General features: G+C 44.2%; 1 protein-coding gene across 3 annotated transcripts; it reads left to right on the forward strand.

Annotated features, from left to right (window-relative positions):
- Positions 1-1,948: 1,948 nt before the first annotated feature.
- Positions 1,949-13,074, forward strand: LOC308077255 (uncharacterized protein). Of its 3 annotated transcripts, XM_080417875.1 has the most exons (10): positions 1,949-2,172; positions 3,529-3,562; positions 3,918-4,321; positions 4,659-4,785; positions 5,327-5,374; positions 5,520-5,616; positions 5,747-5,875; positions 6,180-6,275; positions 6,481-6,677; positions 12,319-13,074. In XM_080417875.1, the coding sequence occupies exons 6-10, from the start codon at positions 5,538-5,540 to the stop codon at positions 12,346-12,348; spliced, it is 531 nt and encodes a 176-aa protein (XP_080274001.1). In that variant the 5' UTR covers positions 1,949-2,172; positions 3,529-3,562; positions 3,918-4,321; positions 4,659-4,785; positions 5,327-5,374; positions 5,520-5,537; the 3' UTR covers positions 12,349-13,074. The 3 variants fall into 3 exon arrangements, with proteins under 3 accessions (XP_080274001.1, XP_080274002.1, XP_080274003.1); XM_080417876.1 differs by lacking the exon at positions 3,529-3,562; XM_080417877.1 differs by lacking the exons at positions 1,949-2,172; positions 3,529-3,562 and having other exon boundaries at positions 3,578-4,321.
- Positions 13,075-13,727: the final 653 nt, after the last annotated feature.

The following is a 13,727-nucleotide window of genomic DNA, read 5'->3' on the forward strand; positions in this document are numbered from 1 at the left end:
CCCCTACCTTCGCTAACCCTAACCTTAGCTGCCCTTGGGTTAGGGTTAGCCTTCTGGAGCCCATGGAGTGAATCCGAAATCAGATTCTCGATCAGTGCGTGTCCGATTCGCCCAATATAAGTTTCCTTCCACACAGACCTACGGTTTACAACCTAGGCTCTTAATTGCCTAGTGCAGCGATTCTCAAACTATGGGTCGCAACCCAAAGTGGAAGGAAAAAAAGACGATGTCCTTCACTCGGATTTTACACCAGGCAGTCGTTTGTGTATTTGTCCTGTCTCGCGCATCAACTGAGGCCGATAGGCTGTGCTTCAATACACATCATGCATGTATAATTTGGGGGGGCTGCGTCCACGACCAACGTGAAACCTCTCTCTCTCTCTCTCTCTCACACACCCCGACACCACACACACACACACCCCGACACGACACTGACACTGCACACAATGCACACAGCGTAGCAACAACACAGGAGGACACAGATGATTTAGCTGAGCTCTTCAAAACGATTTACTTAGTCCGTAAGCGAGAGGGTACAAAATACAAGAACCGCGGATCCATGTGGTTTCATCTGTAGCCCTCGCACGGAGTTTAACTTAGACTGCGTCGTAACGTTACCGTCAGACAACAATTACAGACAACCAGAGACCACCAGTAGCCTACTACCAACAGCTGCACCGCTATGTCGGATAAAGAAATGATGTGGTTCTAGCGAGATATTTTGGGGGCGGTTTGCTGGGGTCGCCAAAAGATTTCCCTTATTATATGGGGTCGTGGTATGAAAAAGTTTGAGAACCCCTGGCCTAGTGTTACCGCTTCACTTCAACGTGCTTTAACTTGATAATGTATTACGGGCCCATCTTTTGATATGTTGTAGAGCTTGTCCATGCGAACACGTGGATATGTGTCTAATTTCTTTGACACTTTTATGGCGAAGATCTCCACTTTCACTATGGTCCTAAGAATCTAAAACCCTAAGACCATTTTGAGTGGTCTTAGGGTTGAATGGTCTTGTAGTGTCTTACATGGACGTGTTTCCCAGAGGAAAGCATAAGAATGCGATTCAACTTCCCTAGGCTCTAGGCCTACTAGGCCTAGGGAACCAGCTTAAAGTTGGGGTGCCTGCGACCTTATACAGGGATTTTAATTCAGACCTCAATAGCTTCGACTACATACCTGGACAAGGAAAGTGGTGCTGTGAGGATATTATTTTTTGATTTTCGAAGCGCCTTTAACACCATACAGCCCCCCCCCCCCCTCCTTCCCCTTCTGAAAGACAAACTGAACAGCATGCATGTTGGCCCACACCTTGTGTCCTGGATCATGGACTACCTCACTGACAGACCACAATACGTCAGGTTGAGGGACTTTACATCTGACACTGTGACCTGCAGCACAAGAGTCCCCCAGGGGACTGTGCTGGCCTCCCTTCTCTTCACCCTTTACACGGCAGAGCTCAGACACTGCACAGAGATGTGCCACCTGCAGACATTCTCAGTAATGTAAAGTATACATAATAATAGTAATAATAATATTAATAATAATAATAAAAAAAAAATAATAATACATTTTATTTATAGCACACTTTACATTTTTGGAAATCAGGTTAAAAAACAACAGGTTAAAAAACAAAAGGCACAAAAATGTTAAATGTTTTTACATGATGTGAACATCATCATTAATATCAGTTATTATTATCATTATTAATTTTATCCTTCAACTTCAGCCGATCTACAAGCTCACAACTTGCAGATCGGCTGTTTGCCTCTTTCTTATATTATTTGAGAATTTGGCCAATGTTTGACAAATTTTTTTTTGTATAGTTTGTTGATTACTCTTGATGCAGCAATGGTCTTTTTATTTGCTATATTTTTACTTTTTCATTTATTAAAAAGGTTACTTAAATTGTCCCTTCACTGTCATCTGGGGACCCCCCCCCCCCCCCAGAAAAAAAAATCATGTGGGGACCCCTGGCTGGTCCCGATCCACAGGTTGAGTACCACTGACCCAAAATTGCGTCAACATTACAAAGGGGTTAGGCGGAGGCGGAGCTTATCCGTTTTGAACACACACTCAGACGGACCGGGGAGCTGCAGGAAGTCGAACTAACGGCTCAGGAGGAGCGAACCTTACAGACATGGATGTTTCCATGCTTCTAATCTACTATAACAGGTAAATTGAATTAGTTTATGGAATTAAAATGTTGTCCAACTTGTTAGTTCATGACCGTGGCGTGTATTTGCCCGAGTATAGCCCTGAAACATGACTGTCATATATGATATGATAGTCATGACGAAACTTCAACCTGGTGTTTGCACTTTCAACTTTACGGTCCTTACATCTAAATAAACGTTCAGATTTAAAATATAAAGTGCTTAACCCATGGCCACGGATGTTACAATTATATATGGTATCTCAGAAGTACCCGTATTTTCCGTATTGTTTAATAAAAAGCATTTTCATCCGATCGATGGCCATTTCCTCATAGAGTTATAACGTATGTAGAGTGCAATACACTTCCCAACCGATAGGGTCACAGTTAGCATATGGCGAAAAACCTAAGAAAATGGCCATCGATCGGATTAAAATGCTTTTTATTTAACAATACGGAAGATACGTGTACATCTGAGGGTCCGTACATACTTGTAACATTCGTGGCCATGAGGTCAGCACTTTATATTTGGAATCTGAACGTTTATGTGGATGTACGGGCTATAAATGGAGAAAGTGCAAACACTAGTTTGCAGTTTATCCATGACGCTCGTGATCCATGGCTATAAGGCCTGACTCGCAAATTTTGAAACTAGTCGTTGGTAGAAACATATTTAAACACGATTAAAATATAATTGTATCCAAGTGATGTTTATAATTAGTAAATCAATATGTCTGATTAAGTACTTTAGCCCTATTTTATACTTTTGTCGTACAACAGCGTTGCTTAAAAAAATCGCCAATCTACAAGCTCACAACCTGTTGATTTTACTATTTTTATTAAGAAGAAAACCCCGACTGGATCTGTGGATCCGGATCTTCAAATAGTAAAATCAGCAGGAAGTTGACATTTTTATTCAAAAAATAAACAGTACTGGGTTTGGTGATGTTCTATGTTGTCTGAATTAGCTTTTATTGTGTTTGTTTATGTGCTAAAATAGTGACTTTGAGAGCTGTTTCAGCGTACAATGTAAGTCAATGAGGAGCATATTTTGAATGATCAATTTCTAATCAATGGAGCAATTATATTTGATTTCTTGTCCTCCTTTGGAGTTACATCATGGCAAGGTAAATACACAACACAAACCTCTACCAAAGTGGTCTTGCCCTTTTAAGCACTATCGCTTTAAACATGGAAGCCATGCCAGAACCACGCAATTTAAAAAACATAATTTACCATTATAAATCCTAACCAAACAGTAAAGAAATACCACATCACACTGGGCAGAAAAAAGTGTTACACTGGCATTCACCTCATTAGAGCTATTTGGATGCAGTAACCTATAAACCTATGTTAAATCTGTGCTCCTTCTCCAGGTGTTTTTGGGTCTTCCTCTGCTCCGTTTGCCTGGTGCGTTCCATGTTAATGTTTAATTATTGCTGTTTTGTTTCTCCTGAATGTGTGACTAATCCTGCTCCACTTTCTCCTTATCAGCTGTACCTCCACTGTTAAGTTTCTAAGATACAAAGTCATCCCTCCATAGACTGCCCTATTCATGATAATTAAAACTTGTATCTGATTGCATTTAATGGCATTCTCCCACTATGCTTTCAAAAACTAAATGATAAAACAAATGTCATTTATCTATAGACACAGGTATCTGTACACCTTCACTTGTCTTTATGAGGGGATCTACTAATATTTCCTATAACTAATTAATTAAAGTCTAACACATCAATCTTCTTCTTCTTGCGTATGTCATCAGATCCTCAGCTCCGTTGCAGCAAGCCAGTCCAGCGTCTCGTCATCCAGGTTCATCAGGCCTAGGTCGCCATGTGGTGGGCGGTGTTTCGGGCAGCTGGTCATGATGTGTTCCACAGTCTTTAGGGGGTCTCCAGGTTCACAGTGGGCACTGTCCGAGAGGCCCCACTGTTGCATTGCTTCACCGAAGCGTCCCACGCTTGTCCTCAGGCGGTTGAGGGTTGTCCACTGCTTACGGGGCAGGTGCTGGCCAGGGACATCTGTGGGATCCTCGATGTAGTTGTGAAGCCTAGATGGTTCTGCTGCTTTCCACTGTTCCCTCCACCTTGCCTTGCTAGTCTGCAGTCTAACACATCAATGTTAGACTGTTTCTCTTCAAACAACATCAACACTTCACTGATACTCTTGGTAAATAAGTTTGCTATACTATTTGAAAATGGTGCCAACATGACAACTGTTTAGTTCAGGACATGGCTATGTTTAACAACGTGATACACTATCTGGTCATAATAGATCTTGGGATAACAACTCTACTTTCAAGCAGACAGAATGTTTACAGCTGTCTAGATGTACTTAAATCATTAATTGATCTGTTAATTATTTATGCGTGTACAGTATTTACAGTCTGTTCTTTCTATTGAATATAGTCATTCCAGAATTTTACTTCCCCTTAGTGGGTGTGTATTGTGTTTTCTACCATATAAAAAGGCGACATTTGACATGTAATTGTGGTTGTGGTTGTTAGGACACCGATGACCTTCCAGACATGTCCCACCTCTCCATTGGGATCCTGACCGTGGTTCCTGAAGACAGCCCGGCTTCTCCTCACTCACTGCACTTGGACTCTTCACTATCATGCATCGTCTTGGAAGGTACAACAGTGATGACCTTCAAAGTCTCCCACATGCCATCTGCCTACTGTTTGGACTGATTTACGCACTGAATTTGGAGTACCCCAAATCAATGAAGAACACCTTTGATTTTATTCAAAGAGTTCTTCTCTCACTTGGACATAAATCCCTAAAACCCAAAATACAATCTCTCAAAAACTGATGGAGTTAGTGATTGTTAAGATTAGAATAACCACTGGATTAATGCAGGCACTTTGATTGTTTAGCTTTGAATAACCATCAATTTAATGCAGACACTTTAATTTTGATTGTTACGGTTATAATAACCATTGATTTATTGCACTCATTTTGATTTTTGTATTGCTAAGGTTATAATTGAATATAAATTGAATTTATTTGTGACTTGTATTACATTCCACATTACTTTTGATTGGTCTATCTAAAATCCACAATGCATTGCATAAAGGCATAGCTATTTTTTAAAGATCTTTGACAGACTACAAACTAAGGTTACTTTTCTATGTCTCTGCAACCTTGTGATACCTTCTACCCCGATTTACAGCCATACCCTCCAGCCTCTTCTACACAGGCCTGCCGACCTGTTGATGAGGTATGTTTTCTTTAGATTTAACCCATGTAGACCTACAAGCTCTTAGCACAGCACTCGGTGCTGCGCTATGAGCTTGTATAGTAGCCTATAGTTTTGATGATTATTGACCAAGTACAATTAAGGGCCTTTTGTCTTTTCTGCACAGCCGTATGCAGCTACATATATGGACTTGGATCAGTGGAACCAAGAAACACCCAGTGTACTGCAACCTCCATCTCCGTCCAGTGATGCTCCAGTAGAAGGTGTGGTTCCTCAGCTAAGTGTCAGCAGACTTGGCACTGTTGTCCTTCAAATTCAGGATTCATAGATGAGTTTTGCTTTTTTTTTAAAAACTTTTCTTTACAGTTTTTGACGTGCTTTCAATCTTTCTAGGTCAACCAAATCCATCTGACCAGAGCATACCAGAGGGTCAAGGGTGGCAGCCTTGCGACTCTTGTCGGTCTGAGGTGGAGAAGCTCCAGCTCCAGTTGAGGAGGATAACCACTGTGCTCTCCAGTATCAGTACGTTTTATTGCCTGTAATGTTGCAGTTTTCAGTTGTCTGCTAATTTCTTTGTCTCACTTGAAACTTTACTTTATCCTGTACCTCTTTTGTGAGTTCTCTGACATGACTGGAAAACATTGGTATCCCAAAATAAAACTGTTTTCTGTTTACTGAAGAGCTGGGGAGATCGACCCCTGCTACTGAACAAATACTCATCAATGACTGCTATCAGAATATACTGTAGAGCTTTGTAGAACAGTACTCAATCTTATTGTTTTACAAATACACTCAGTAGACTCAGATTTTTTTGTCTTTGTTCTAGGCTCTGAGAAACTAGACGCACTGAAGGGCTTTATCACCCTGGTCGGTGACCTAGAGTCTGGAGTGTCCAGTCTCGGGCAGCAGGAGCTATATCCAGGTATGGATGTATACGTTTGCCATACATTTCACACTGAACCTGACGTTCTTGGTAGCGAGTGATCCGTGTTGTGAGCTGCAACTAGATAGTGAAGTTTTCAGAAGGTCACAGTTGTCTGTTTTCATGGTGCACTGAGCGCAGAAAGGGGTCAATGTAGCTGATGTCTTAAAATGCAGTTTGTTAATTGCTCGCTCTCTATTCACAGGCTGTGGACAGATGATTTCATCTGTGCAGCTGGCAGCCATACACCAGCGTGCCAGGAAGGACTGCAAGAGGCTATTCCACGCCTTGTTCGAGGTGTTCTTCACCCATGAGGAGTGCCGCAATGCCGTCGTATACGGAAAGCATGGTGTCATCCCAGAGGGGAAGAACAAACTGGATGAGGCGAAGAGGCACTGTTCAGTAAGTATTTGTCACACCACTAGTTCCTCAGAGTAGTGTTATAGATGGCCAGTCAGTGGAGTTGGTAACCACTTATAGACAGACATGCAAAAGTGTCACTTTTCAGCTACAGTCACCTTCTTGAACTCAAATAGGGCAATTGTGTGACACCTGACCCGAAAGAAAACAACATGTTGTCACCTTTTTCACCTCGGGCTGTTTGCATGCCTGTGTATACCACCTGTATACCACCCATAGACCACCTGTATACCACCTGTATACCACCTATAGTCCACCTGTATACCACCTATAGACCACCCGTATACCACCCATAGACCACCTAGAGACCACCTATAGTCCACCCGTATACCACCTAGAGACCACCTGTATACCACCCGTATACCACCTGTATACCACCTATAGACCACCCGTATACCACCCATAGACCACCTAGAGACCACCTATAGTCCACCCGTATACCACCTAGAGACCACCTAGAGACCACCTAGAGACCACCTAGAGACCACCTGTATACCACCTGTATACCACCCATAGACTCACCTCTTCAGACTCCACCTCAGCCCGTAGCACTTGCCCTCCTAGCCTTGATGACCTTGCAGGATTATGCAAAGGACAGATACCAGGTCATTGTTGACCTGGCATCCTATAAATGCTGAGTCCACCTAGAGTCCACCTAGAGTCCACCTAGAGTCCACCTAGAGTCCACCTAGAGTCCACCTAGAGTCCACCTCTAGACCACCCGTATACCACCTGTATACCACCTAGAGACCACCCATAGACCACCTAGAGACCACCTGTATACCACCCATAGACCACCCGTATACCACCTAGAGACCACCTAGAGACCACCTAGAGACCACCTGTATACCACCTGTAGACCACCTGTATACCACCTGTAGACCACCTGTATACCACCCATAGACCACCTATAGACCACCTATAGACCACCTGTATACCACCCGTATACCACCCGTATACCACCCATAGACCACCTATAGTCCACCTGTATACCACCTCTAGACCACCTGTATACCACCACCTGTATACCACCTGTATACCACCTATAGACCACCCGTATACCACCTAGAGACCACCTAGAGACCACCTGTAGACCACCTGTAGACCACCTGTATACCACCTAGAGACCACCTATAGTCCACCTGTATACCACCTGTATACCACCTATAGACCACCTGTATACCACCCATAGACCACCTGTATACCACCTAGAGACCACCTATAGTCCACCTGTATACCACCTGTATACCACCTGTATACCACCCGTATACCACCTATAGTCCACCTGTATACCACCTATAGACCACCTGTATACCACCCGTATACCACCCATAGACCACCTAGAGACCACCTATAGTCCATCCGTATACCACCTAGAGACCACCTATAGTCCACCCGTATACCACCTAGAGACCACCTGTATACCACCTAGAGACCACCTATAGTCCACCCGTATACCACCTAGAGACCACCTATAGTCCACCCGTATACCACCTAGAGACCACCTGTATACCACCTAGAGACCACCTATAGTCCACCCGTATACCACCTAGAGACCACCTGTATACCACCTAGAGACCACCTAGAGACCACCTATAGTCCACCTGTATACCACCTGTATACCACCTATAGACCACCCGTATACCACCTATAGTCCACCTGTGTACCACCTATAGACCACCTGTATACCACCCGTATACCACCCATAGACCACCTAGAGACCACCTATAGTCCACCCGTATACCACCTAGAGACCACCTATAGTCCACCCGTATACCACCTAGAGACCACCTGTATACCACCTAGAGACCACCTATAGTCCACCTGTATACCACCTGTATACCACCTGTATACCACCTGTATACCACCCGTATACCACCCATAGACCACCTGTATACCACCTGTATACCACCTATAGACCACCTGTATACCACCCATAGACCACCTAGAGACCACCTAGAGACCACCTAGAGACCACCTAGAGACCACCTATAGACCACCTGTATACCACCCGTATACCACCTGTATACCACCCATAGACCACCCGTATACCACCCGTAGACCACCTAGAGACCACCTGTATACCACCTGTAGACCACCTGTATACCACCTGTATACCACCTAGAGACCACCTGTATACCACCTATAGACCACCTGTATACCACCTGTATACCACCTATAGACCACCTGTATACCACCTATAGACCACCTGTATACCACCTATAGACCACCCGTATACCACCTATAGTCCACCTGTATACCACCTATAGACCACCCGTATACCACCCATAGACCACCTCGAGACCACCTATAGTCCACCCGTATACCACCTAGAGACCACCTATAGTCCACCCGTATACCACCTATAGACCACCCGTATACCACCTCGAGACCACCTATAGTCCACCCGTATACCACCTAGAGACCACCTATAGTCCACCCGTATACCACCTAGAGACCACCTATAGTCCACCCGTATACCACCTAGAGACCACCTGTATACCACCTAGAGACCACCTATAGTCCACCTGTATACCACCCATAGACCACCTATAGACCACCTGTATACCACCTATAGACCACCTGTATACCACCCATAGACCACCTGTATACCACCCATAGACCACCTAGAGACCACCTAGAGACCACCTAGAGACCACCTAGAGACCACCTGTATACCACCCGTATACCACCCGTATACCACCTAGAGACCACCTGTAGACCACCTAGAGACCACCTAGAGTCCACCTAGAGACCACCTAGAGTCCACCTATAGACCACCTGTATACCACCCGTATACCACCTGTATACCACCTAGAGACCACCCATAGACCACCTAGAGACCACCTGTATACCACCCGTATACCACCTGTATACCACCCGTATACCACCTGTATACCACCCATAGACCACCTAGAGACCACCCATAGACCACCCGTAGACCACCCGTATACCACCCATAGACCACCTAGAGACCACCCATAGACCACCCATAGACCACCCATATACCACCCATAGACCACCCATAGACCACCTAGAGACCACCCATAGACCACCCGTATACCACCCGTATACCACCCATAGACCACCCGTATACCACCCATAGACCACCCAGAGACCACCTAGAGACCACCTAGAGACCACCTAGAGACCACCTGTATACCACCTGTATACCACCCATACACCACCCATAGACCACCCATAGACCACCTATAGTCCACCTGTATACCACCTGTAGACCACCTGTATACCACCTGTATACCACCTGTATACCACCTATAGACCACCCGTATACCACCTAGAGACCACCTAGAGACCACCTAGAGACCACCTGTAGACCACCTATAGACCACCTGTATACCACCTAGAGACCACCTATAGTCCACCTGTATACCACCCATAGACCACCTATAGACCACCTGTATACCACCTATAGACCACCTGTATACCACCCATAGACCACCTGTATACCACCCATAGACCACCTAGAGACCACCTAGAGACCACCTAGAGACCACCTAGAGACCACCTGTATACCACCCGTATACCACCCGTATACCACCTAGAGACCACCTGTAGACCACCTAGAGACCACCTAGAGTCCACCTAGAGACCACCTAGAGTCCACCTATAGACCACCTGTATACCACCCGTATACCACCTGTATACCACCTAGAGACCACCCATAGACCACCTAGAGACCACCTGTATACCACCCATAGACCACCCGTATACCACCCGTATACCACCTGTAGACCACCTAGAGACCACCTAGAGTCCACCTAGAGACCACCTAGAGTCCACCTATAGACCACCTGTATACCACCCGTATACCACCTGTATACCACCTAGAGAACACCCATAGACCACCTAGAGACCACCTGTATACCACCTATAGACCACCTGTATACCACCTGTATACCACCTAGAGACCACCTGTATACCACCTATAGACCACCTGTATACCACCTATAGACCACCTGTATACCACCTATAGACCACCTGTATACCAACTATAGACCACCCGTATACCGCCTATAGTCCACCTGTATACCACCTATAGACCACCCGTATACCACCTCGAGACCACCTAGAGACCACCTATAGTCCACCCGTATACCACCTAGAGACCACCTATAGTCCACCCGTATACCACCTAGAGACCACCTGTATACCACCTAGAGTCCACCTAGAGACCACCTAGAGTCCACCTGTATACCACCCGTATACCACCTGTATACCACCCATAGACCACCTAGAGACCACCCATAGACCACCCGTAGACCACCCGTATACCACCCATAGACCACCTAGAGACCACCCATAGACCACCCATAGACCACCCATATACCACCCATATACCACCCATAGACCACCTAGAGACCACCCATAGACCACCCATAGACCACCCGTATACCACCCGTATACCACCCATAGACCACCCGTATACCACCCATAGACCACCCAGAGACCACCTAGAGACCACCTAGAGACCACCTAGAGACCACCTGTATACCACCTGTATACCACCCATACACCACCCATAGACCACCCATAGACCACCTATAGTCCACCTGTATACCACCTGTAGACCACCTGTAGACCACCTGTATACCACCTGTATACCACCTATAGACCACCCGTATACCACCTAGAGACCACCTAGAGACCACCTAGAGACCACCTGTAGACCACCTATAGACCACCTGTATACCACCTAGAGACCACCTATAGTCCACCTGTATGCCACCCGTATACCACCCATAGACCACCTATAGACCACCTGTATACCACCTAGAGACCACCTATAGTCCACCTGTATACCACCCGTATACCACCCATAGACCACCTATAGTCCACCTGTATACAGACATGCAAAAGTGTCACTTTTCAGCTACAGTCACCTTTTTGAACTCAAATAGGGCAATTGTGTGACACCTGACCCGAAAGAAAACAACATGTTGTCACCTTTTTCACCTCGGGCTGTTTGCATGCCTGTATAGATATATATCTTGGGGTATCTTGTGACAATGTATACACATGTCTGTCTTACTGTGTTGTGTTTTTAGGGCTTTTATTTCGGGGGACGGGCGTGCTATAACAATTAAACTTAAAAATATGATACATTCGGAATAAATAGCCTCCAAGTAAAATTTGCAGAGAGCAAGGAGGCTGCCAAGGGCCCCTCCCCTCCCCTCATAACCAGTTGATCAGCTGTAAACTCTGTCTACACAGACTGTGGCAGGCACAGGGCTCCAGAGTGCGACCTGCCTATTGTGCTGTATGTGCGAGTTAAATCTGATTTCGAACCACCTCTGGAGGTGGTTTCAAATCAGATTTCAACTCAGATTTCAACTCGGATGTGTGCATTTAGACTGATTTAACCAGAATCTCCTGTTGACTAGTTGAGCACAATTTCCTAAATTAATATTTAAAAAAAGTTTAGGTTGGAGTCAGGTGCTGGTGAAAGTGTATGCAATGCTTTAGATGCTCATTTCAAATTCCAGTCCAGTCTTTTAGCCAACCCGCACTGGCTGCTGCAGATTAAGTGTCTTTGTGTTTTATATGTATACAAAATTGAGTGTTTAAATCCCATGTGCTTTCTTGTTATCTTATCTTTCAGCTGCTGCTCAACGATCGGACCGAAAATTAACCCAGTTGAACTATGAAAAGACGGTCAAGTCTTGGCTGCAGTTTGCGCCTGGCCGTCAGGGAGGCATCCCGAGGAATGCTCTGGAGCAGCAGGGACCGGATCTGGATGCAGGTGGCACCTCTGCAGGTTCCCTCCCTCCCTGAAGGGATTAACCCATTACAACCGGGACAGCGTTTTGCGTTTGAACTTCAACCATTTTTTCTTTTCTTTAACCCATCTAGACCGGGACAGCGTTTTGCGTTTGAACTTGGACCTTTTTTTCTTTTCTTTTTATAAAAAACAACTCAAAAAAAATCGTGAAAATTGATATTTTGTCCCCGATTCTGTCTTCTAAATACTTCTTCCAAATCTGTGGTTCTCAAATTTTTCCATGTCAAGGACCCCCAAAATCACATGTATTTGGACGCAGACCCCCACCTAGAAAAATATCTTTCCAGGGACCCCCAGAAACAGATTTCAGTTACAAAAGTTTCCTTTGAAAAATATATATTCAAAGATTTGAACAAATGTTTACGATTTTTCAAAAATAGCAGATCTATCATTTAGAAGACATTCACAGAATCGGGTCAAAATATCCAAATGCTTGCAGACATTTTCACGATTTCTTTCATAAATAGCAGATCTACAATCTTGTATATGTTCTATATTTCATCTGTTAAAGCATAAAAACAATGGTTAAAGCAGTTCAACGCAGGTCTAAATGCCTTGGTTCAATAAATGTGAAGATTCAAATCATATTGTCTGTCTTTATTTTTATATTTTCACATTTTGGGAAATGTAAGGTAATTTTGAACAAGATGTAGCCTTACAGTATATCAGCATACATAATTTAAAATGTACATGCAGATTACCATTAGGTTGTTGGATGATCAGGATCAATATTGATTCCTAATATGATTCAGTATAATCCAATTAATAAATTAAATCAGTGTTCGATTCCTGATGTTGATTCAACATAAAATCAACTAAAATGTGCATGCAGATTACCATTTAGATGATGGTTGAATCAATGTTGATTCCTAATGTTGATTCAACATTAAATCAACTAAAATGTGCATGCAGATTACCATTTAGATGATGGTTGAATCAATATTGAGTCATAACGTTGATTCAACATAAAATCAACTAAAATCAGCATGCAGAATACCATTTAGATGATGGTTGAATCAACGTTGATATAGTGTTAGTTAGTGGTTGAAACCCAACGTTGAATCAAATAATAATGGCGTTGTGATTTCAGTACAGTTTCAACGTTGAGATTGAACGTTGAGTCAACCGTTATGGCCGACTATTTTTCAACGTTGATTCACCCATATTTTGCTATCTGGGTAGTCTGACAGGTGTCAGGATTGAAAACGGTACACTCAATCGTCTGGATG

The sequence above is a fragment of the Gymnoscopelus braueri genome, assembly GCF_963280865.1.
Source record: "Gymnoscopelus braueri genome assembly, chromosome: 21".
NCBI classification, from domain to species: Eukaryota; Metazoa; Chordata; class Actinopteri; order Myctophiformes; family Myctophidae; genus Gymnoscopelus; species Gymnoscopelus braueri.